The 25,627-nt window shown below is 53.7% G+C and overlaps 1 protein-coding gene across 1 annotated transcript in view; it reads right to left on the bottom strand.

Moving 5' to 3' along the window:
* The window catches only part of SFXN5 (sideroflexin 5), a 114,009-nt gene that overhangs the window by 14,456 nt on the left and 73,926 nt on the right, over positions 1-25,627 (bottom strand). The window contains 4 exon segments of the mRNA XM_031467263.2: positions 3,742-3,859; positions 9,281-9,366; positions 11,410-11,491; positions 11,493-11,520. Coding sequence (XP_031323123.2) covers positions 3,742-3,859; positions 9,281-9,366; positions 11,410-11,491; positions 11,493-11,520 — 314 coding nt within the window.

Below are 25,627 nucleotides of genomic sequence, written 5' to 3'. Positions count from 1 at the left end.
ATTGAAGAGGGGACTGGAGTTCTTCCTTCAACCTCTGGGGTTAGTGGGCTGGAAACCCCACGCCAACCACTGCAGGCCAGCCATTCTAGGAACCAGTTCCTAAACTCTATCTCCAAGTCACCTAATTAATTAATTAGTGTTCCAGCGATTACTCCTGTTGACAACCTTGGTGGCACCTGGCAAGATTGGGTCAGGCCAAGCAAGTCCAGGCTTATTGTGGCAAATCCCACTGGCTTCTGGGATGTGAGACATGATCCCCACGTGGCAGAAGCAGCGCCTCGTTAGAGATAATTAATTGGGAGGTAGAATGGGGGAACGAGGTCCTTTCAGCCAACTGGCTGATGGCCTTGGTGCCGGGGGTCACAGACAGGCCTCAAAACACCCCATAATACCCAGGCCTGCCTGTATCCTGCTGGGGTCGATGTAAGTGAGGAAGGGGCTCTGAAAAGCACGTTCCGACCCTCCTTTCCCAGAGAACAGGCTTATTACAAGATCACTGTATTCGTCCATTCTCGAGAAAGGCTTGAGTTGCAGCGAGAGGGACGTCGGTTAGACTAAGCTAACCAAAGAAGAACTAACCGTCTGTTTGAGGCAGGCAGTGGGGAGGGAAGAGCCTGCACGCTGACTCACTTAGGCCCGGGCTGCTCGCTTAGACCGCCTCTCTGCTGCCACAGCTGGACGCCCAAGTCAGTGGGCTGCGGCCATGCCTCCATTATTTGACCCAGAGGAACACGGGAGCTCCTAGACTCTGTCCCACCCCAGGGAGGCCCCAGCTTCCTCCTCCCTCCGCTGCTCCAGGCTGGGCGAGGTGGTTGAGTAAGAAGAGAAAAGTCCCGCAGAGCAAGCCGATGCAGCATTTCCTGGGAGCTGTGGACTGGGAGTGGGCCTCAGCGCTTTCCTCCCGTATCAGCATCTGGCTTCTGTGCCTTTGGGCTGGACCCTTGGCTGCTCTGGGCCCCTACTTCCTCAAAAGAGCCAAGAGGGTGGTAAACTGGACGACCCTGAAAATCCTTCCAACAGAACAGACTCCGATTCTGTCCTGGGGTTTCTCTGCCCCAGGTCCTTCCCCTGTGCAGACAGGCAGAGCTAAGAGAGCTACCCGAAGCTTCAGATCACAGTGATGCCTACGGGAACATGGCGTGCTCTGACTCTCGCCTAGAACTGCAGACTCAGCCTGATGGTACAAAGAGATGCCGTGGCTTTGGGGAGGGGGATGCCAGGACCAGAGTGAAGTGCTCTCCATCCCATCTTCAGACTTTCCAGGCAACCTGGAGCCCTCAGCTCCATTTGGAGTCCCCAAGCATCAGGATACAGCTGTTCAGCTCTGGGGGTGAGGGGATGGATGGGGAGGGGTACCCCTGGCTTCGGGGCAAGGCTGGGCCCTAGGGGTGTGAGGATTCTGCTGGCACATATCACACAGCAGGCTTCCCATCCCAGTGTGCCTTGGCTTGGCCCCAAGACAGGAGCCCCATCCCATTACAGTTTCTCCCTAAACTCGGGCTCAGTGGAGGAAGGTGACTCCAGTCTTCACTCTCCTAAGACCAGGGCCTGGAGGCTGGGTCACTACCTCCTGCTCTAAGACCCTGGGTCTCCAGTCCTCACAGTCCAGATCTAACACCCCAGGCCCCTTATTTTCACCTTCTCTGACTTCCTTGGAGGAACCTGCCCCCTTCCCACCACCTCTGCTGAGCAGGGTCAGTCCTGCAGTCACAAATTTAGAAATGCCTGCCTGCAGCCGCAGCCTCCATCTTCCCATGAGTTCAGTGACTCCAAACACCGTGGTCATTCTTTGACCTCCTTGGGTCTGTCTCTGCACCAAACCTTGCTTTTCCCAGTCAGTTTGCTTGCGCCTCTTCATCCCCACCCAGCTAAGACTCTGGGGTATTCTGCTCCTCCTGAACTCTTACCAGCCCCCTGAATGCCTCACCCAGCCAGACAAAACTGGAGCAGACCCCAGCACCTGGGTAGACAGGCCCCACACCACAGAGCTGTGTCCTCCCTCGCCTGACCCCTGGCGCTGCCCACTAGGCACCCTGACTTCCTTGGTCTGCTGTTTCTCCCTTCTCCCATCTGAATGTCTCCAACCTTCTCCCTAGTCCTCCAGCCTGTGACCTCCCCTTCCCACCCTCCTCCTTCCTCTCTGCTTAACACAGGGGCTATCAGAACAGCATCCATAACCTCCCCATCCTGGAACTGCACCCCCTACTACATCTGCCTCCCCTACTAAAGTGGGGGGGTCTCCCCGACCCTGGGGAATCCTTTGAACCCCTCGTCTGTTCTCTGCCGCCCCCACCTCATGGACTTTGCTCTCCATTCCTCTCTTCCAATGTCCTTCTCTCCTGATGCCTTCCCTTTGCATTTATGCAATGCCAGTCTGTCCCACTTAAAAAGTGTGAAAATAAACAAATAAAAGCCTCTCTTGATCCCCCATCTCATCCCAGCTGTGGGTCTGCTCTCCTTTTCTCCCCAGCGCCAAGCCCTAGCCCACGCGGTCAGCCTGCCACCCCGTTTCCTCACCCCTCAGCTGGACCCCAGCCCTCAGGATGGGGTTTGCCTTCGCTGCCTGAGACATCAATGCACACTCTTCAACCTCCCGGAGCTTGACCTCTTGGGAGGATCTGACCCGGTGGACACCCTCCCTAGTCCAGTTCCACTTGGCTCTGTCCTTACTTCCCTGGCCACTTGTCCTCGGGCAGCCCACCCCCCTCCCTGGGCCTCTGTTCTCCACAGGATCCTTGGCTGGTCCCACCCTTGGTCCTGGCTTCCATCACTGTTTCATGCTGGCGGACCCTACTTCTGTCCCTCCAGCCAAGGCCTCTCTCCTGGACTCTCAACCCAAAGCCAGTCCCCCACAGGGCACATTCCACAGGCTCCTCCCTCACACTGGCCCCTCCTTGCCTCCATCTTGTTAAGCAGTACCTACATCTGCCTGGTTGCTCCAAACCAGAAAGCCGGCGCACATCCTGCCGACTCCCGGTCCTCCCACCACACGCGGCTCTTCATCAAATCCGGATGGAGCTGCTGCCTAACTCTCCCTTAAAGGACCCACTCTTCTCCATGCCCACTGCTAACAGCCTGGTCCAAGCCGCCATCGTCTCTCACTGGACGCCCATCACTGCCTCCTGATGGCTCCTTCTCCTCCAGAGCTCCAACGCGGCCTCACGAGGCAGCCACGGGGACCCTTCAGAATCAGGAATCTGCAGTCCTGCTTTGCACAGCCCTCCTGGTGACGTTCACCGTCTCTGCGTTGGCTTCCAAGATCCCAGCACCGAGTGCCCCAGGCCCCCTTACCTGGCCCACCTCATCTTACTCTCTGCTCAAGACGCAGACTTTCCTCTGAGGGCAGCTGTATGACACCTCCCCTCAGAACCTTCACACCAGGTGACCTCAGCCTACATGTCCCCTTAGCCCTTACACACCTGGCCAATCCTTCAGGCCCCATGAAATGCCGCTTCCCTCCAGGCTCCGTTTAGGCTCCTTACTGTTCCCTCCCACGCCCAGCCGAACTTCTCCCATCCTGCCACTCCTCACCCTTCTCTTGCTGGTCCCTGTTTCGTGGCTGTGTTCACTGCTTGACCCGCAACTCTGAGAGGCCAGAGCATGGGCCCATCTCTTTCACAGTTCTAACCCCCGTGCCTCGCCCAGGGCTAAGGAATCAGCGCTGAGTAAGTAAGTATTTGCTCATAAACGACCAAACCGCAACCCTCCCTGTCCTGCCCTTAAGCCCCTCCCTCCACTGACCTCTGACATCTGTGGGAAGAGGCTGATGGCCAGCAGCAGGGCCAGGCCGCAGGCTGCCAGGCACAGGAGGCTTTGCACGGGGAGGAGCAGCCAGGGGCGCGCCTGCAGGAGAGCCGTCCTGCGGGGGAGAGAAGAGGGGAGCCCGTGAGACCCAAAGACAGGGTGACTGGCCGCTAGCCACCACGCTGGGTCCCACTGAGTCCAAGGGCCAGTGCCAGCCCGTAGCTAAATATTTGTGGAGGAATTCTGTCTTTGGTACCTTCCCCTGTGGGCGTCCCACTCCCCAGGCCCTGCCCTGAAGGCTACCGCTGGTTGAAATCTCAACCATAAATCATCAATGAGCACTTGCGGGGCACCCACCCAACTTGGTGTCGAGCCCTGTGCAAAGAAGGCCACATGTGGGGAAGACCACGGGGGGGCGGCGACACAGCCGGGGAAGATGGTCCTTGAAGGCAGCACATATTGAAATAGTGAACAGACCACACACACATTCACGCACACACATGCACACACGTACACAGCCAGGAGGGGATGATCCTCTTCTGGGTATGGGAACAGAACACACCCCACTGACCACCTGGTCAGTTTCTATCCATGAGCCATGGAGAGGGGCAGTGACTTGCCCAAGGCCAGGGTCAAGTCTGTAGGAGGCAGGCGGGGCTGCCACCTGGACTCCTGACTCCCAACGAGCACTGTCACTGAGCTGCTCCAGCTCCTGCCTTACGGACCCTTTGCCAGCTTCATCACCAGCTCACAGCGGGCACCCCTCCCCGTGGCGAGCATCACGGGTAGGATTCCTGGGCAGGAGAGAGAGGTCTGAAAGCCTCCCCCCGGGACCCTGGGTCCCCCAGCCCCATGATAAAAGCGGCTCTCCAGGCAGAGGGGAGGCCACAGCAGCTGGCAAGTCCGCCTTCACTGTGTTGTCCATCAGAGCTTTTCATTCTGTGTAATCCATCGAGCCCTGGTCAAGACCACCAGGCATTGCACTTGGTTTGATGGATTTGCCAAGGCACGTTGGGCGGGCACTAAATGTGCCCTCCGTAAGCGTCAGCCTTCATGGGACTGGCTCCTGGTGTGAAGACGGTACAACCGGGGCTCTTGCCCCCTCCCCTTCCGGGGACAGGGCCTTAGTGGGGTTGGGGGCTGGCAAATCCCGCAACACCTTCACCTCCTGGGACATGAACCCCAAGAGCAACTGGCTCTAAGCAGACAGCAAAATTTGGAGCAGCAGTTCTCAAACTTCAGTATCTAGGCAGCTGGTTAAAATGCAGAATCCTTTACCCCTGTGAGATGCCGATTCTGGTGGTACTACACCTGGGAACCTTCTGTGAGTCTAAAACAGGTGACCCCAGACCACACTTCTTCAAAACTCTGGGCTGGGATGTTCCTCCTAAGGTAACAATAAGATCCAATTACTTGTAAATTCTGTTCAAGTGAAAGGCCTGGACACAGTTAGTGCTCAGTAACTGTGTGTTAGTGTTGCTGTTGTTACGGGCATGTAGGAGGGCGGATCCTGGTGGCTGGGCTGTCCTGAAGCCCTCCCTGCTGGCCCAGACCCCAAGATCTGTCCAGCTGTTGAATTAGGCCTGAACTGAGCTACTGGGGGCGGGGGGTCTTGCACAGGACTAAGAGCAGAGGGACAAAGGTGCCTAAATCAAGCTTAGGCCCTTCTGACCTCCCCTCTCCCGTGGTCCAGATGCCCCATCATCTTCCAGGTGAGCCTCACGCCCCCCTCCCCATGGACTCAGCCTGAGGCCTTCTGGGCTGCCACGGGAGTCATGCAGGGGTTTGGAGTAAGGCTGAGATGGGTCCTGAGATGGGTTTCAACTCAGGTCAACTTCTCCAGCAGGACTAGGAGATGAGTACTCCTGCCCCAGTGGCAGTGAGGGGGACCAGCACACTGGGAATGGAGGGGAAAGGAGGGTGTGGAGTCCCTGAAGGTACAGTCTCGAGGGTCCCGGAGGGAGGTTCCCTCCCTGGCTGGTGAGGGGCAGGCCAGGGGCTCATTCCGTGGGGACACTGGACAGAGCTCCTCCACGTGGAGCTGGGACTTTGGCTCCTCTCCCCGGGTGGCTGGCTGAAGCCCCCACTGTGAAGGGGACCCAGGAAGCCCCAGGCCTGTGCTCCCCACTCAGGAAGGAGGTGGGTTCAGACAGCAGCCAAACAGGAGCCTCTGAAGTCCCGCCCAGGCGGGAGAGTGAACACAGCAGGACGGGGGAGGGGAGGAGCAGAGGGAGATGGCAGGGAGGGATTGGAAAGGCAGCTGGGGGAGTTAAAATATGCAGATGGAGAGATGTGCGAATGCCTGGGAGAGAGGAAAGACCCGGATGCCAGGGAATGAGGGAGGCTGGGGAGCGGCCTCAGGAACCACCGTGGAGGGCGTGGCCTGAACCTCGACCCCGCTGAGACCCACCTTGGGGGTAGGGCCGGTGAGCTCCAGGGCCAGGGCCAGGGATGCAGGGCTGTGGGGAAAGAGAGCTCCCCACCTGCCTCTTAGTTGGGGGGATCATGTTGTGGGGGCTGCTCTCCGAGCCCTGAGTCTAAAACCAGCTTCCTCCTCAGGATGTTGGAGCTGGAGTGTGAGCCCTCGGCCTGCGGGGAGAGTGAGGGGAGGTTCCGTGTGTGCAGCCCCCCAGAGGGAGGCCCTCCCTGTAGACTGGGGAGGATAGGGTGGGGGTTGCAGGATCCTTGGGCTTCTAACTTGAGACTCTTCCTTTCCGTCGGGGAGCCAGGGACACCTGAACACACCCTCCCACCTCTCCTGTCCTAGCAGGAAACCCAGGGACCTCATGCTGAGAGATCCTCCCAAGAGGAGGAGAAACTGAGGCCGGGAAGCCAGCCGGCCCAGCCGCAACCGCCACACAACAGCTTGTCTCCCCATTGCTGCGCATTCCCTCAGCACTTGGAGCGGGTTTCATTTTGCACTCCATTAATTTGCAAGTAGGCTGCTTTGTAAGTGTTCTTTTGTCTTTTTTCCCTGGCTGTCCTGACTCCCTCACCCAACCGGGGCTCCCTGAGGGTCCAGGGGGCTGCCTCCCCCATCAGCTTCTTGAGCAGACGCCCTACCATCAGCATACCTCCCTGCCTGGGAAGGCTAGCGGGTGCTCCGTGGGGGCCCAGCCAAGAGCCAGGGGCCTGCTGGACGGTGCGAAGTGCCAAGTTCTAGCTTCGGGGACAGATCGACCAAACACAAGTCTGGCAGGAGACCCAGCAGCTAACCCGCCTCTACTTACCCGAGGGCTTCCTTGGACCCTGAGCTGAGCCAGACACTCAGGGAGTGTCTGACTGGGTGCCTGGGCTCCAGGCAGATTCCAGGCTGGGACCAGAACAATCCCGCCTCAACTCCCATGCCTCCCAAAGCCAAGTTTAAGTACTCAAACCAAAGGTACACTAACCATCACTCCAATTTTCTGCAAACCCAACACAGATGCCACAAGAAAGGCATCACAGACCACATTTTCCCCAAGCAAATTCCAAGGTTCAGAAGTCAAGAGCCTTGAGGACAGAAACCCTCCCTTCCTAATTTGCTCGGTGGTCTCCTCATGTGCACTTACAGTCACTGGCATTCGGGGACAGACTCGGTTCACCAAGGAGCTGTGTCTACAAGGCTCAGGGGCACAAAAGCTATTGCTTCCCAGGGTTTGTTTATTTTTGCAATTTCCGAAGGAGATTAATTTTCTTAAATTTCAATATTCAACATGCCATCCCCTGATCAGGTGCCCACCGCGACCCTGCACCTCCCCATTCTTGTAAAGGGAGAAAGCGATCACCCCCCCCAGCTGGCTTCGACAAGCGTGCTTTGTTTCTGCTGGGCTGGGCTCTTCGACAATGACGTCCACACAACAGGCCCACCCCTTGCCCAGAAAGCCCTCTCTTCCACCCAAATCCTGTCTTGCTCTCAGAACCAGCTGCAGCCCCTTTCCTCTGGAACATCCTACCTGCTTCTGAGCCCATAATGCTCCCTCCCCTCAAGGTCACCTTCACCCTGTGCACACACTGCCGGGTCCTGCAGCTGACCTGCGTGTGGGTCACACCCTTACCAGAACCAGGCTTTCTCAGGCTATGCCCCCAAATCTGCTCCTCCTGCATCTCCATGCAGGGTGGGTTCCACAGACATGCTGATTATGTGATGTGATCTGAAAACCCAAGAGGCAGCCAGTGTGGTAGGAAGAGCAGCTTTGCAGCCATATTCCTGAGCCACTCTGGCTCTGCCACTTCCTAGTGTATGACTGGAAGCAGGTGCTATAATCTCTCCTTGCCTTCCTTCCCTCATCTGTAAAATGGGGTTACCATACTCACCCCATTGCAACATTGCAAACGTTTAATGAGATCATTTATTCATTCAACAAACACGTACTGAGCATCCGCTATGTGCCAAGAACTACGCTAGATGCTGCACAGGGCAGGAAAAAAAGGAATTTACCTGCCTCCGTGGAGGTAACATTCTAATGGAGCAGGCAGCTAGATAAAGACCCTCAGATATTGATAAATGCTGTGAGTAAAAATAAGGCAGTGTAAGTGGGGAGGGAGTCACAGTGGCCGTATTCTCGATGGGGTGGTCAGGGAACATCTCGAGGAGACGGCATTCAGGCAGAGACCTGACTGAGAGAGGACTGGGTGATGTAGCAAGTGCTTCATAAGTATTAGCTGTTATTGTAATTGGTTTTGTGGGACTAAGAAGGTCCCCAAACTGGGCAGAAGCCCCTGCCCCAGAACCCCAGATGGAGTGTCCCCAACCCCGTCCTTATCCTACACAGCCCCCAAGTCCAAAGCCTGCCTTGAGGTGCCCCCTCCCAGGCTGGACCCCCGGGGGAAGGGGGCGATCCCCTCCTCGCTTTTACCTGCACCAGCCCTCCAGGCTTCTGCTCATCTTTCTGCCCCCAGCCTGGAACCCTTCCTCGCTCCCTCCTGTCTCTTCCTGCTAGACTTACCCGAGGCCTCAGTTCCTGCCCAAACCTTGCTCCCTCCTCCTCTCCTCAGCCTCTCCTTTCAGCAGCATTTCCATCTTCATGATTCAATTCCACGCTCATTAATTAACAGAATCACTCTATCCTTGTTCTAACTGTCGTATCCCCTGATTTCTTTACAGTCAGGACAAATGTGTGTTCTCGGAACAGCCCTCTGAGGCAGGCAGGGCGGTTAGCACTATTATTTTATAAATGGAGAAACTGAGGCTCAGTGAGGTGGCTTGCCTCATGGCAGACGCCTGAAAGGGGCGCACAGTCCCCAAGTCTGGTCCTCCCACCACAGTCCTCAGATTCTGTCCTCACAACTGGTCCCACGCTCTGCACCAGCAGAGCACATGCACACACACACACGCACACGCACACACATGCAAGCACACCCCGGAACCGACGGCTCCTAGGCAGGGCCCACCTTGTCCGTCTGGACATCCTTCCTAGCACCTAGCGTAGGCTCCAGCACACAGAATAATTCCAGCAGCCCTGTTGGGGGAGTCTGAACAAACCAGGCCCCTTGACCTGGGCCAGCAGGCCCCCCTTCCCCTGCCCTTGGCCCTCTGTCCTGGGCCCCCACTCACTTCTCCAGCATGGACAGGATGATTGGGGGTACCACCAGGACGGGCATGGGGAGGACCACTTGCGTCAGCGCCGTCTCCAGCAGGGCCTGAGGGGCAAGCAGAGGCTGTGGTGAGCAGTGGGGGGGGGGGGGGAGTTTCTAGGGGTGGGACAGCCTCCTGGCAGCAAATCCTGCACCGGAGCCCCTAGGTGTGTGTACCACTGCTAAGCACATCTGGCTGAGCAGAATAATTCATGGACTTGCTCACAAAGCTGTATTCTGAACAATAGAAAAAAAGCCACCCCGTCTTCCCAGCACGTTCATCTGAAAAGAGCAGATCCCCGTCACCTGCCACATACGAGGGAGGGGTGGCAGAGCAGAAGTGCCCCCAGGATGGGGCCTGCGCCCAGGGAGGTGCCCTGGGCGGGGTGGGTGGCGGGGTGCAGGGGCTGGGGAGGAAGCACATGGAGGACTTGAGATGCTCTGAAAACAAAGCAGGCATCGCAAGGACCCGAACAAACAGTTGGGGAGCGTGAGGCTCCCGGGGCCCAGGGAGAACAGAAATTCTGGGATTTACTTTTTTCTTTTTGACATCCCCTGAAAACAAAGATTTAGAGGATCTGGCATCTCTTGGCTCTGGATGAGAGTCTTCCTGAGTGACAAGAGGTCGGCTTTCAAAGGGGGAAATTCTTCTGCTGAGGGTCTGCTGTCTTCCCGGGGCCTGGCTCTGGGGGCTCCCTCGGGATTCCTGGGTGGGCAGGGCTCGGTCAAGGCAAAGCTCAGTGGCAGATCTGCACTCTGACCATCATGGTAAGAAGTTCTTTAACCCCATGGGCTCCCGGCCCTCAGAGAAGGCTCCAGGAATGTCTTGTAACCCACGGGTCCCTGGAGTCTTTCCCCAGACAGCCAGGGCTGACAGGGCCAGGACAAGGGAAGCCCAGGGCCGCAGAAGAGCTTGGTTGCCTGCTGTTCGGACCACGAGGAGGCCTGATCATGGTCGCCCTCCCTCACAGCAAGTCCGGGAAGAGGACAGGGTGGGATAGGAGGCCAGGGTCAGGCCAGAAATTGAGGCCAAATCCTCTCTGATGATGGGCTCAGGGCTGAATATTTCTCCCAGGAACTTGAGTCCTTCATGATCAGCCTCAAGAAGGCCTGGGAGAGGGTCCCTCCAGTCTCTGGAACAGGTGCGAGAATGACCGGGGGCCCCAGAGCAGTGCAGGGAGCAGAGGACGCAGTGTTGGCTTTGGCACCCCCGAGCCCCTTGGCCCTCACAAGCCTTGGACGGGCCCTCACTTTCCCTGAGATCAGTGGGGAGGGAAGGACCAGGACCAAGAGGACTCTTCCGTCACTGAAGAGTGAGTCTCGGGGCCCCACGAGGGAGCTGAGGCAGGACAGAGGCTGGAGCAGAGATGAATGTTCAGCTACCTCACAGGTGACCGCCCTGTCCCAGCAATTGGAGGCCAGAGCAGGACGAGCCACCAATAGCCATGAAGATGAAGGCTGGAAAGCACAGGGAGAGGCACTAACAGACTGGATTTTTTTTTTTTTTTAATTACAACTGCTAGAGTGGGTGAGGCTGGGGAAACCAGAAGTGAAAGAGGGCCTTCTTGTAACAAAATATTCTTCCCTAAACCACCCTGTGGCTTCCTGCAAGCCCAAAATCCCTGCACCTCGGCCACACTAACTCCCTAGTGACGCATCACCTGCAGGAGTGCCAATTAGCACAAAACCACAAAGCATTCGCTGCCCAGCATCCTCTTCTTACCCAGGAGGACATGAAGGTCCCAGGAGCAGGGCCCTAGGTCCCGGGGAAGGGAAAGAAAGCTCTGGGGGGGTCTCCTCTGCCCTCACCAATTAACAGATCAGAGAAACCTCTTCCTGAGGGGCTGGGACAAGAGATGGGCACATTTCACAGCGGTGATGAGAAGGCCATTAGAGAGAAGAAAGGATGATCAAGGGGCAGGTGTGGCTGGGGCCAGACCTGAGGCCCTGGGCTCATACACATGGGATAGGGGCGGAGTGAGGAGTAGCGATCACGAGGACGAAGCAAGGGCGCTGTGGATGGAAGCCCTGTGGAATGAAAATGCTCAGGAAAAATCAACCAGAGCCCCCCCCCCCCCGGCCTGCCCCCTGACCCCTGGGAAAACCCACATGTCTGGCTGCGATCCTGGAGGAGCCCACGCAGTTGCCATCACCGTCCAGGACATCAATCCCCTCCTCCAGCTCCCCGTATCAGGACCAAGTTGCAGATATTGGCACTGGCTGGAGAGAGACAGGGGAGCAGGAATGAGCGGGGAGGGTGGCATTCTACCCTGTGAAGACCACTGGGCTCCTCCCGCAGCAAGCAACAAAGGTGTTGAATCAACGCCGAGTCTGTGTTCAGACACAGTCCTTGAAGGTGTGGTTCTGTTGCCCGCTTGCCTATCAGCCTGGTGAGGGGCCTTTGGGAACCTGGTGAGCAAAGGTGGAAAATGACCAGTGTCGGAGAGGAGGGGGAAACTGTTCGGGGCTGAGAGCGGCGGTTATGAAGGAACCTGCCTTCCACTCCTCAGGGGCAGCCCCACAGGCAGGCAAAGTGGAGGCCTCTCTGGGAGGCGCTCTGGCCTGAAGATGCATCCTCCACTGGTGTCTGATGTTCCACTGTCAGCACCTCAGTCCCTAGGGCTGCCTTTCTGGGCATCCTCTTGAAATGCCAGCCCCCTACATTTAGCCCCTCGCTCCTCAGAGTGGATCAAGTTCCCAGAGATTTGCTTTCCTGACAGCAGGTGCCAGAGCAGGCAGGAACCTCAGTGCTCACCCAGCACCACCCCCTCATCATATGGATGGAAAACTGAGGCTCGGAGGAGGGGGGGGTGACTTATCTGAGGTCACGCAATGAAGTAGGACCGAGCTGAAAGGCTACAGTACCTAATCCTTTGGATACACAAATGGAAGGTCTTGGGGCAGGAGAGGGGGGTGGGGGTCAGGCACAGTAAAGGCATACCTTCTGCGTTCTTACTTCCGATGGGTGGGTTTCCTCCTTTGGCCACGCCTCCCCATCGCAGCTAAGATCATGGGTACCTGGACTGAGGGGAGGGCTCCTGGCTCCTTAGTTAAGCACAGAATGCCAGAGTTGGGGGGGGCTCCCATCAGTTGGTGACTAGCACAGGGAGCCTCTTTCGGCTCCTCTCCCTTGGGCTTCACACGGCTGGGCCAGAGCCCAGGGCGCTGTGCGAGTGCTGACCTCACCTGAACTCCTCCGGCCCTGCTCCAAGATGGAAGTGGGGGGACTCAGGGGTGGTGGGAGGGTGGGGAGTTGGGGGGGTGACAAATGTGGAGCCCGCCTGCTTCACTCCTCCCCCCAAAGCGCCTTGCTGTGTTTAAAGTTTTAATTTTTGCTAATTAATGTCAATTAATTTTGTATAATGAGTGTTTAATTTTGGGGAGTGTGTGAGCCTGGGAGCGACTGCAGTTCTGGGCTGTGAACGCTGATTAGCATCAACACCTGCTGCTTCCCCACTCCCTCCAGTGGAGGGGGGAGCACCAGGGTTTGGGGAGCTGGAGGGCGGCAGGGCCTAGTGGGCAGGTGGAGAGGGAGGAGGACCGCAGATGCTCCTGGTGCCCAAGCCAACCCTGGGGAGCAGAGCAGTCCAGGGCCCTTGCAGCTGGGGGACAGGGCTCTGCAGGTGAGGGGCGGCTTGAGGTCCTGGGGTTCTCGGAGCCTCAGTCTCCTGTTTCAATAAAGTGGGGAGGTGGAATAAACAGAGGGGAAGACTGAGATGCTCTGCAGTCTTTGGAGAAGAAAAGCAGGAGACCAAATACAATTTCAAATGGATTTACAGCACATATGCCATCTCCGAGCAGCTCTCATGTTTCCACACGACACAGTCGCAGTGGGAACCACGGGCAGACCTTTTCGGCACTGATCCCTCCTGTCTCCACAGCAGGCATGCTCTCCTGTCTCAAACAGGGGCTGTCAACTGGGGCCAATTTTAGGAGACATTTGGCAATGTTTGGAGACATTCCTGGTGATCACAACCGGGGGCGGGGCAGAGCAGGGGGTACCTTGCTACCAGCATCTAGACCAGAGATGCTGCTAAACTTCCTACAATGCACAGGACAGTCCCCAAAACAAAGAATTATCTGGCCCAACATGTCAGCAATGCTGATGTTGAAAAACCCAAGACTTACACACATTCAGAGACTAACAGGTGAATTTGAAGTAAAGGAAGAGAGAATGGGAGCCTGGGTTTCGGGCCAGCTGGGTTTGGGGTTGAATCCTCGTCCTGTGTCTCCCCCTCCTCATCCTCAGAGGTGAGCTCCTGACAGCCCCAGGGCCCCCCAGTGCTCAAGGTTCAGAAGGGCCCCTAGAGAGGCCTTGGGATGGGGCACCTGGCCTGTGTTAGTGACACGCCCTCTAGTGGTGGCGTGGATGTACTGCATTCATCACACCCCTGGGACTGCCAGGTCCGTGGTACCCAGGAGACCCAACAAAACCACTGGAGAGGATATTGGGGTTTTCTGCCCTGAAAGGCATCAGTCTCTGCCCTCTGAGAACCTCTTCCACCGCCACCACACCAACACCAACATCAACACCATCTCAGTAAAGACAAGGCCACAGGAATGTGGTCCTGGAGAGGAGCATCTACCTAAAGCCAGAAGCCACCAGCTCACTCTGCGAACTCCACCCTCTGCCTGGGTGTAAAAGGAGGGGCTGCACTTAGTGTCACCAAGGGATCTCCGGGTGCTGGCTGAGCTCACAGGCTGGCCAGGGAGAGAGAAGCCAGGGACGACGGAGACACGTCTAGCCCAATTGTGCGTGTGTGTGTGCGTGTGTGTGTGCGTGTGTGTGCGTGTGTGTTTGCGTGTGTGTGTGTGTGTGTGTAGGAGACAAAGAGAAGAGAGAGTGTGGTTTTGGAGGTGATGGAGCTGTCCCAGGCTTGTGGTGGCATCTCCTGCTCTCTGAAGTTTCTGGATATGCGATGTGGCCTCAGCAGGACAGAGCAGGCCTTTGGTTCAAACACAATACCACTTGAGATGAAGGACAAGGCATGAAAGGGAGTGAGGACCCAGTCTCTCTCCCCTCCAGGACATTTGGGGATGACGGAGCCCACTTCTCATCTAAGCTGCCCAGATGGGGAAAAGACAGAGAAAACCCTAAAAGCCAGAATGATGGCAACCCCAGGCTTCTCCCTTGGAACACCCACAGTTCTTACTGCCTACTCCAGTGGTGCATGCCCTGCAATCTCTTCTGTTGACTGTGTATAACGGTTGGCCATTTATTGAGCACCTGCTGTATGCACTGGTTACTAGCCTTTGAGCAATGAGAGCGCCAGTCTGTTTCAGGGGTTTCACTTACATGATCCCTTCGAGAACTTTCAGGTCTGCTGTTTTCCTTTCAAACCTTCCCAGATCCCTCCCATCACACTCCAGGGAAGTCCAGCTGTGGAGACACAGACACTGAGAGACTGAGCAAATGAAAAAGAGAGAGAGAGACCAACCAGGGGCTATGGGTCTCCTTTCAAGCACACCAAAAAGATCTATTATTGACGGTATCAGCAGGTTAATTAAGCAGTCTGTTAGTGACAATGTTAAGAAAGCTGGCACATTTTCATCTCAGATTGACACCATTCAAGACTCAGGCATAACTGATGTTGGAGCAGTGATGCCGGGAGATGTCATGGGATGAGAGAAAGGGAGAGGGAAAGAATGAGGGGGGGGGGGAGAGGTTGCTTCGTGCTGATGCCAAGCTGATGCCAAGTCCTGAGGAAAATATGCTCTTGACTGCTACAGATGTTCTCACATCAGACCCAACGTGATGCAAAATCATGCAGATTGTGAACGGCTAATGAAGTGCCCGTGTGAAAGGGACAGTGTTGGGAGGAAGAAAGCGCAGTCAGACAGAAAGACAAGTGTGCAAGAAAAGTCTCAAAAAGAAGACTGCAGGGGAGCTTGCCCCCTGAACCCGCACCGGAACAGATGCATTGATCCATGGAGTTAATAGTCCAGAAACACCCCCACCTGTAGAGGAGATGAACTGCGTCAGTGCAGCTGTATCCACTCCCATGGAAAGGACCATTCAAATATGGGAGTGGAGCAATGGGCTATTCATCTAGGGAAAATCAAAAGCCATAACTCCTCTGTTCTAAGAGGCATCTACTCATATTTAACATTATAAAAATCACCATGTGCCTTACAGTGTGTGTTGCAGGGGGGAACTTACCCTTTCTCCATCACAACTGCCTGTGCATAGGTGAAATCAGCCACGTGTAGAGGTATCTGTTCATGCAAGTGCCACGTCAGCTGCCCACAGCAATCCACACAGAATTTGAACTTAAACTTAGATTCCTAATTGTTGCCTAAAACATCTTTTTAAAACTTACACTATAATGGAGCATGGACATGAAAAGTTATTGTACATGCACAAGATCGTCTGCCAGATACCAGGCAATGCAATTAAAGGCAGCAGAAATTGCCAAACCATAGATAGCTCCCCTAAAGAAATGCTTGCCCATATGCACAAAGAGACATTTACAAGGATGTTAATTATAGCTGTGTTTGTAACAGCAAATAATTAGAAACAACCTAAATGTCCACCATTAGGGAACTCACATGGGAAGATGGCCAAAGCAAACTTACATGAACAAAGTTACTGAATATGTGCAGGATGATTTACTGACTGCAAAACCCTGTAACTGATACACACACACACACACGTGTGCATAAATCCCTGGGTAATGTTCTGGAAGGTTCACACCTCACCGAGTCATCCCCTTGGGGAGGAGAACTAAATTTGGGAATTAGAGGTTATTGAAGGACTTCCACTTTTTTTTAACCCTAAATTTTTCTATGCTGTTTGCATTTTTACAATGGGAATGTAATCATGTTTTACGTGTCTAAAAATTGAAAAGAAAATGCCAAATTTCTTGAAGTAGACTGGAAAAATGTTTAAACCAGCAGGGGTTGGTGTGACCTATTCATGGGTTTTACACTTCGGCATCTATACGTCAGAAACTTCCCAAAGAAGCTGATGAACTTCAAGAATATTTTTTCCTTCAAGTAAAGAAAAAAAAAATGCAACCACAAGTATAACCAAATAGGGAATGAAAAAAAAAAAACCCAATAATCTTTTATACGCTTTGAAATTATCCTGTCAAGTTAAAAGGGGCTAAAAGGGTCAAGATTAGAGGCAGGGATTACAAAAAGCAGTGGTGGCCGTGATGCTGTGTTTAACAATCAATGTCCAACAGAGAATCGGAGAATGTGAAAAAGGCAGAGACTCAGAGTCTGTGGAATTGGATTGAATGTGTAGTGAATGCTTGTTTATTCCTTCAGATGAACATGAAATATAACCCTCTCCTCTTCTGGAAGGCTATTACATTAATGCCTCTTATGACCGAGGCATCTAAGAACTGAGAAACATGGCCTTTGAGATCTATTTAAGAGCCATGTTGTAAGGAATGGGGAACTGGGAAAACGTATTTATTAAACATGACGAAGGACTACCGATATTAATCTATGGAGGGTCATGGTGACTGACTCCCCGTAGCTATTCTAACCCCAAAAGACCAGACTAAACTAATTGTAATAACCCCTTCCTTGCCAGTGGATGATTTAGGAAGGGACACGTGACCAATCCTAGCCAAAGAGGGACGTCTGCGGGGGCTTCTGAGAAAGGTCTTCTCCCACTTAAGAAGAGGTGGCAGGCAGAGCCTCCGGTCCTCTGGGCAGTGGTGGGTTTGGATGTGATGTGTGGAATTGCTGCTTCCACTTCACAACCACAAAGGGAGCTAGCCTGAGGATGAAGCCCCTGCCAGAGCAGAGGGATGGTAGGAATGACCCCGGATGCCTCGACGGAGACTCGACCTCTGCAAAGTAATAAATCCCTTTTTTATTTAAGCCGGCTTGAGTTGAGGGTTTCTGTTACTTTCAGCCAAAAATATCCATCAAAATGTATAAAGAGCTTTAACGATTATTAAGAAAAAGATACAGTGAGCAAAATTACCGAAAAACACTCGAGTGAAAATTCATAAAAGAAATACTTAAGTTAAGAAAAGATTCTCAACCACACCAGGAATTGGAAAATACACATTAAAATGAGAAAAGAACCATTTCCAACGGACAACTGTTTCGGAGATGGATGACACCAAAATGTTGAAGAGGATGTAGGGGGACAAAAATTCAAACCTTGCAGGTGGAGTAAAAGGAGGAAGCAGAGACCGGCAATCCCTCTGACATGGTCATTCCACATCGAGGTACAGACCCTAGACTGGTATTCTCAACACTCGCTGCACAACTGAAACCAAATCCCAAGTAGGACCCGGATGTCTGCATTTCTTTTTAGAGCTCCCCAGGTGTTTGTTGGAAAACCTGTGGCCTGGAGAAGCTCCTACTCATGTGCACGTGGACATGTGTGCAAGGCTGTCCGGTGCAGCACTGTGTACACTAGCGAGAAACTGGAGACAACCTGGATGTCCCCAGTCAGTCTGCGGAAGAGTCACACAGCCTACAGCAGCTGAAATGAACGCACAGGTATTAACATAAATAAATCTCAAAACCACAACGAAGAGCAAATTTAAAGGGACATGTACAGTGCGACCCGGTTCATGTAAACTTAACGCACAGACAATACAATTTCTGGTTTATGATATATGCGTATATGATACAACGTAAAAGTACAGATGGGGAGGATGCACGTCAACAACCGCCCCCGAGAGAGAGAAGGAGGAAACCAGAATCAGAAAGGCAGAGGGCACAGAAGGCTGCGGGCGCCTCTGATATTTTATTTCTCTATTTCCTATAATATTCTATGTGTTTGAAATAATATTTCATAATTTTAAAAAGTCACAGAATGAATTATTGTGGCTGTTAAAAGGATACGTTGGAATTTTATGACTGTCATCAAAAGACATTTAACATTTATCATGAGGTTAATAAATGATTTATACATAGTATGAGCTCATTTGTATTAAATATATATTTATAAAGGCATATTTCTGTTTATATAGGTGCAATAAACAGGCAGAGATGGCTACACTTGTAGATGCTTGTTTGAATTTGGAGGGGTATCTATGAAACTCATCTCTGGGGATTGTTTAACTTCTACAGCCATCATGTATTATCAGAAAAAAAATTCTTTTTTATTAAAACATAAACACTCCAGAGGCAACCGGGAGACTTGAGCCCCCATCTTGGCTCCACATTGACATTGGACAAAGATCTCCAAGCTCTACTTCCTCTCTCTCTTTTATTTTGTAGGTAACAAGTACACCCAGTAAACCATCCATACCACGTGAAAGGGTAAATAATAACCTTTAGCGTCACTCCCATCCCCAGAGGCAACCACTGTAGCCAGGTTCTCATGTCCCTGCCACACACAGTCTATGTATTTGCAAGCAGACATGTGTGTACACACACACACATATGCACACTCACTCCAATCGCACCAGACTACGGCCCCTCGGTCTTTAGGGGAGTAAGAGGATTTACACCCTAATATTTGCTTGATTTCATGATATTCGCCACCATTCTGCCTGAGAGGCAGGGCTATAAGGCACAGATCTTCCTTTAAATATCTTGAGAATTGGGGGAGACTTTCACAACCTGTACTGAAGTGTCACAAACTCAGGACTGGGGATTTCTGGATTAGAAAAATCAGCCTATAAATTTAGGCGAAGGCTGACCCTGAGGTTTGGGACCTCCTAATCAAAGGTTCCTGCTGCAATGTACCCTTTGATCGCAGCTGCTCCCTAGCTGGGGGTTCTTCAATGGCTCCCCAGTCATCATCAGAAAAAGCTCTTACTCTCAGCTAATATTTAAGGCCCCAGTATGCCGTGTCCCCTTCCCCTTCCGCCACAGGCCCGGCCCGTCCCGTCCCAACCAGACCCCGTCTTCCCGCACCCACAACCCCTCCTCCCCTGCCTCATGCTTCTCCCCCTTCTCTGCCTCTGCACTTCTCTGCCTTCTGGATTTCAGGAATTATAAGATATCTGAACTGGAAGGCCATTCACTCAGTAAGCAATCACTGAGCGCCTACTGTATGCAAGCTGCCCAGATACAGGTGACTTGGTCACATGAGTGCCCCTCTCAGGTTCTTGGATCAGGTGGCAACTCGGACACTTCCCCAACCCAGGCGTCAGTCAGCTCATTCTAATAACAGACTGTCAGTTTTTCAGAGGACCTCACTACTCTTGTCTGGCCCCACTTACCCTTGCTATTCTGGATGTGTGGGGTCCAGAACTAACCAGGCTCCTCTACTCTGGCCTCTCTGTCTCTAACAAGGCAGCTGCAATCGGGGGGAGCCTCATCAGAGCCACACTCCACACTGCAGACCTTCCCTGAGTGTACAGCCCACAAAATTCCGGGGTCGTTGTCCCAAGGACGCTGGTTAGATGAGGTCTGAGCTCCTCTCTACTTGTATAGCTGCATTTTTGGACAGCAAGCCTTATGTCAAACCTTATGAGATCTTTCCAGATCCTGGTCCTCTTGCTCGTGAATTCATAACCACTGCCAAGTTGCTATCCCTGTTCCTTGAACGTGACCTATAGGCCTCCTCTGACCGAGGCAGATAAGACTGAAGGCAGAGCCCTAGGACACACCACTGGAGACGCCCCTCTGGTTGACTCGGCCCCACTGGCCCTTTCCTCTTGGGGCCTGGCATACCCCGGGGCCCTATGTCAGTTCTCGGGCTGCCCCTGATTCTGGCACCCCGCCCAGTTCCACCTACCCATTCAGATCCAACCCAGAAAGGCTGAAGAATGTGCCCAAGATGACCTGGTCATTCCCCTAGGCCTGCCGGCTGCGTGAATGACAGTGATAGAGAAAGGAATATAAGAAATACAAGAATATAAGAAAAGTATGTAAGAAAACAGAACATTCAAAAAACTATTTTAAAAATGGAAAAACAAAAAACAAAAAACAAAAAACAAAAAACCCAGACTAAATGTCCAAGCAGCCGCAGAATGTGTTCACCAGTGTCATCAGGGTGGGGTTTCACTACGGGAGCCCAATTTCAAACCTTTTCTACCAAAGCACTCATTTGATCACCGAACAACCCCACGCTGAACACTGACTGTGTGCCAAGCACAGAGGGGCTCTGGGGGTTGGTGATGGATGAGATCGAGCCCCTGTCTGAGGGAGGCTCACAGTCTGATAAAGGAGGCGGACTGAGAAACAAAATGAGTAGTTTCGGGATAGACACAGACACACACAGGGTGCTGTGGTCTAACCCCGACTGGGGCTACCAGGGAGGGCTTCCTGGAGGAGGCAGTGTCTGAAGTGAGAAACAACGACCTGGCAGCCAAGAGAAGGCAGGGGGTGGGACTGAGGTAGCGGGAAAGAGCGGGCACTCCAGGCAAGCAGGGCCATGTGCAAAGCCCTGGGGCCCAGCGAGGGAGGCAGGAAGGACGTCACAAGATTCAGCAGAGTGCGATGGGGTACAAGCAAGGCCAGAGGCCAGGTCAAGGAAGTGAGTCGAGGGCCTCCAGGACAGCCTCAGGGCCGTGGATGCCACGTGAAGTATCACTGACCTGGATGGAGGGAGCGTAAGTCACGAGGCCCAGACAGCAGACACAAGAGCACCTGTGGCTTCTAACCACAGGGATGAGGGGTGGAGGGGGTGCGGGCCAGGGACTGACCCTTGGGCTTGGGCACCCCGCGGGGCCACCTCCCGGACAAGGGAAGAAGGCTGGACTGAGCACCCGGGAAGAGCAGTCAAATGAAGGGGGATCAGTGCCCAGAAGACCACCATGGTCTGGGGGTAGATGTGGTGCACACTGGTGCGAATGAACAGAAGACCTCTCCCAAAGACACCCAGACACCCGAGGAGGGACTCGCTGCCGAACACAGAGACTTCTTCATGGTGATGAAACAAGCTGTGACATTTAATGCAAGGGACTGCAGCCAACCGCACAGGACAAAGCCACTTCCTGGCGAAGGCACGATGAGGCTGCCATCTCCGGTCCACGCAGCAAGGTTAGTCCCAGGGCGAGGAGTCAGCTGGCTGGTGCTGAGGGTCAGGTCTCCCCAGCCGGGAGCTCGGGCCCAGATGGGGCTCTTCCTTAGCACACAACTAATAAACGTGCTTGTCCCCGGCTCCCTGTGGATTCAGCCAGACAGCCTGGGGGTGACCTTCAGAGCTTCCTGCCTGCCCCCCCCACACATACACGGGTGCTTGCCAGGTGATCCCCGGGGTCCACCTCTCAGCTCCAGGTCATAGCCCCCACCCTGCCCATTTCTCCCAAGGTGAGTCTACGCCTCTCCCCGGTGCCCCGCTGTGGCACCCGGGACCTGGCACTCTCTCCTACCCGTCACTCATCCCAGCCCCCACTCCAAGGCCTCATAAGAAGGCTGTTTGTGGAGCCTGCCTCCCCTGGAAGGGACTCTGCTCATGGAGACTGGTGGCTGGACCAGGGGGTGGGGGTATTTTTCCAGTGCCTCCTCGACTGACCTTCAATTACGCTGTTTGTCCAGCTCCCCAAACCATTAACTTTCACCTCACAGCAACCACACATCAATTAATGGAGGGCCTGCTCCAAGCTTGAGCTTCTGAACACAATTAAGCGTGACAGTCCACAAATAAGAAAGAACTGAAGAATTAATTAAGGTCTAAACAAATTAATTACCAGTCCCCAATCAATTCCAATGCCAGCACACACGCTCCTGGGCTCACCGTCTTTCCTAACATCTCCATGTATAAATAGAAACTGAGATTTCCCACATGATCGCTGTTCTAGACCAGGGCACAGCAAGACTCTGAAACCACCTTGAGGGAGAGAACTGGCTGCAGTGAGCATCCGCAGGGCTCCCATGTGCTCAGCACACACGCATGCACACACATCAGTTGCACATACGTGGACACAACCCAGCTGAAAAACCAGAGGTGAACTAGCAGAGTGCTCGTGGGGGGAAGCCAAGGAGCCCCAGCTGCCCCTGGACCACATCCCTCAGTTTCTCGCTGGGTGAACTTGAAGTAGCCCTGGGCTGAGTCTGGACAGCCTGGGCTTTGGCCAGCTCAGGATAACATTCAGCAAGGCTGAATTTGTCTGTTCTGAGAAATGAGAATGACTCGCTCTGCCAGAGGGTCCCCCCAGAGTGAGGATGAGGAGAACTGAGGGGGACAGAGGCCTGCTGGGGGAGATGTGCAGAGCTGGGTGGGGCCCCTAGATGCACAGCTCTGCAAACCCGGGGGAGGCCTGCAGTGACTGTCACGGAAGTCCCCGTGGGAAGGGTCTGGTCTGAGACCAGAGATGGGTGGGAGCAGCGGAATCAGGTGCAGGAACCAGGAGTCCTGTCCCTGGAGCCCCAGGCCTCTCTCTGGGACAGCAGTGGGGCTCAGTAAAGAGAGGCCTCCTCCCACCTCCCGGTCTTGAAGCCAGGCTTCCACCTCTGCTTCCCACAGCAGGTGAGGCCAGACTGTGCCAGGCCACCATTAAGAGCAGAGCAGCGGGAAGAAGCAACTGACCCTCAGGAGTCTCCTTATTTCCCAGAGCCCGAGTTCCCAGCCCACCCAGGGGAGAGGGAGGAGGGGTGTGGTTGCTGAGCACAGGGCACACAGACCCTTTCAGGACCCCCTCCTACTCCATCCCCCACCCCAGCAACCAGGGTTCATCCGATCACTTCCACCTGCCTCAACCTACTCCCCAGGGCACTCATGGCTCCATGAGTCCTGTGTCTCCATCAGGCCAGGGGGCCAGATGGCCAAGGACCCTCTACAAGGTAAAGCAAGTCCTGAGCAGGCTTCTCAGTGGCCATAATGGTGGCCTGGCACAGCCTGGCTCACCTGCCATGGGCAGAAGGCAGACGCCTGGTGGGACCTAGGGCTCCCGGCATGTAGTGGGGCTGACAGGTGTTCTATCCAGCCAGAGGCTCCTGGGGATAAGGCACAAGGAGGCCAAGTGCAGGGACTCGTCGGTGGCCTGAGAGGACCAGGGGGCTTTTAAGGTATTGGAGGGTGAGGTCCATGCCTGTTCACCCTGTACACCTGTGTTAGTGTCGACCAGGGGCGTCAGCAAGTGCCCATTTGCAGACGGGCCTGGGATGGACACTGAGGGCCAGAGAGATGGAAGCCCGCATGTCTGGGCGGAGAGACTGAGGCAGGAGGCCCACAGCCAGGCTTGGAGAGTGGGCCTGAGGAAACAGCCAGAAGGGGCCTGCTTCTCTCAGGATCCTGGCAAGCTAAGATTCTCAGGGCTGCAAACCTCACCATGTGTACCCTGTACCACTGGCTAGGGATACGCAGGTCTCAAGACCCTAGCGCTGGTGGTGGTTGGACCAGCGCTAGGGGCCGTGCCTCCTCCCCAACAAGAAGACAGGAGAGGAATCGGCTGGAGCCCAAAGAGGGACAGGTCAGAAGTCTCAGGTGGGAGTGGCACAAAGGGTCAAACCTGAAAGCACAGACCCTCCTCCTGAGGGAGCCCCAGAGAGGTTAAGACCACTTCCAAGGTCACACAGCAAGACAGCTGGCAGAGCAAGGCTGGAACAGAACCCTGGCCCTGGTGGAGTTGTTATCTGAAGTTTGGCTCAAGGACAGATTACATCTTGACTGAGACCAAGATCCAGTCCAGTGCAGCTGAGAGCTGCCCCACCTCGGGCTGCATCTGACCCACCAGCTCGGGTTGGCGAGGAACACGAGATCGGCAGCTGTATTCACTCAATTAGGTCCCTTAACAAAGTCAGATCGAAAGAGTTATTCCATTAATGGCCCATGCCAGAAATAGCTGAGAGTTCATTAAAAGTGTGGAGTTGCTATAGCAATTATCTGGGTCGGCTGAGCCGGGCAGTTGGTCCGGGAGTTCATTAGCCTCTGGGCCAATGAGGAGGTGGGGCTGCTCAGTAATGGTCTCCCACCTTCTCACAGGGGCTTTTAAGGTGCTTCAAAGCACTTTCCTATGAATGGAAGTGGTCTGTGGACTCGTCTGATCCTCAGCTCAAGGCTGTAGGAAGGTAGGTACTGGAGCCCCCATTTTACAGATGGGGAAGCTGAGCCCTGGAGGTGAAGAACAAGGTTGGAACCATGAGCGTGGGTCTTCAGACTGAGCCTTGGCAACAGGGAGGCCACGGGACCTCATGCCCCTCCTGGGCCTGCCCCATCATTGTCCTCCAGCATCAGATGGGAAACTCAATGTCATGATTTAAGCACTTGCTTCTCCTTCTCTCTCTCTCTCTCTCTCTTTTTTTTTTTTTCAATTTCAGTTATTTATTTATTTATTTAGTTGAAGGATAGTCAGTTTACAGTGTTGTGTCAATTTCTGGCGCACAGCATAATGTTCAGGCACACATATACACACATATACCCTTTTCATATTCTTTTTCATTTTCATGGTAGGTTACTACAAGACATCAACTATAGTTCCCTCCTTTGATGATTAGTTGCAATTGGCCTTGTGTTTCTTTCAGTGTTGCATATTTTTTTTTTAGTTTTTTAAAAAAACTTTCACTGTGGTGCCCTATCTCCAAATAAGGCATTCGTTTCTTAAGAGCCAGGCTGGGCTTTGCGGGATCCCAGGGCCCAGACTTGGGGCATCTATGGCGAGCTCAGGGACTCCCAAGACCAGAAGACTCTGCTGAAGGCAGGTGAAAGCACCCCAACACACACACACATGTGCAAGGACAGTTACCTGCCTATAACTGGAGGCCCGTGAAATGTAAAGGGCCCACCTCACGGAGGCTGGGAGTATTAGACTAGCAGGAGCCTTGAACCTACTGCTGTGTCAGGAACCCCCGTGACAGGCTGGTGAGGCCTGTGCACCCCTCTCCAAATAATGCCTCTAAATGCATAAAGCAAAATATGTAGGATTACAAAGGGATTGCATTGAAGTAAGCTATCCAAATATTTTTTCCATTTTGATATAGAAATAAATGTGATTTTAAACTAATGAATTCATAAGCAAGATCCACCAGTGGATCTATTCAATATCATAGTTTTGAATTAGTGTTGAGCACATATGATATTTTAAGATTCCAGTAACAACTGTAATGTGACATGAAAATATCTGTGATTTTTACTGGTGACAGTCACAGGTCCTGCTTATACTATGATTTGCTGCCTACATTCAGAATAGAAGGAAATGTTAAATTTCAGTTAGAAGTTAGTATAAATATTTGCCCCAACTAAGTTCACGCGATCAGCTGCGTTCTATCCACTGACACTTTGAGGATCTGGGGACCCCAGGTTAAGAATCCCTGTGCCAAAAGCAGAATCTCAGGCACAGAGCTGGTAAGTGGGGCCCCTCTCACCTGTTTTTCTATCTACACGTTTTGCTCCTGTTGCCCCAGCCAGGAGACAGCCCCCCGTGTCAGTGAGGGGTGGAGGGGCCGCCCGGCTACCCCAGAGCCCAGCAGCCCAGCGCGCCCGGACGTGGGTCACACGTGCCTGCGCGCATGAGCACAG

The sequence above is a fragment of the Camelus dromedarius genome, chromosome 15 (genome assembly GCF_036321535.1).
Source record: "Camelus dromedarius isolate mCamDro1 chromosome 15, mCamDro1.pat, whole genome shotgun sequence".
NCBI lineage: Eukaryota > Metazoa > Chordata > Mammalia > Artiodactyla > Camelidae > Camelus > Camelus dromedarius.
The sequence above is the reverse complement of the archived record's forward strand: the minus strand, read 5'-3'. Positions and strand labels throughout refer to the sequence as shown.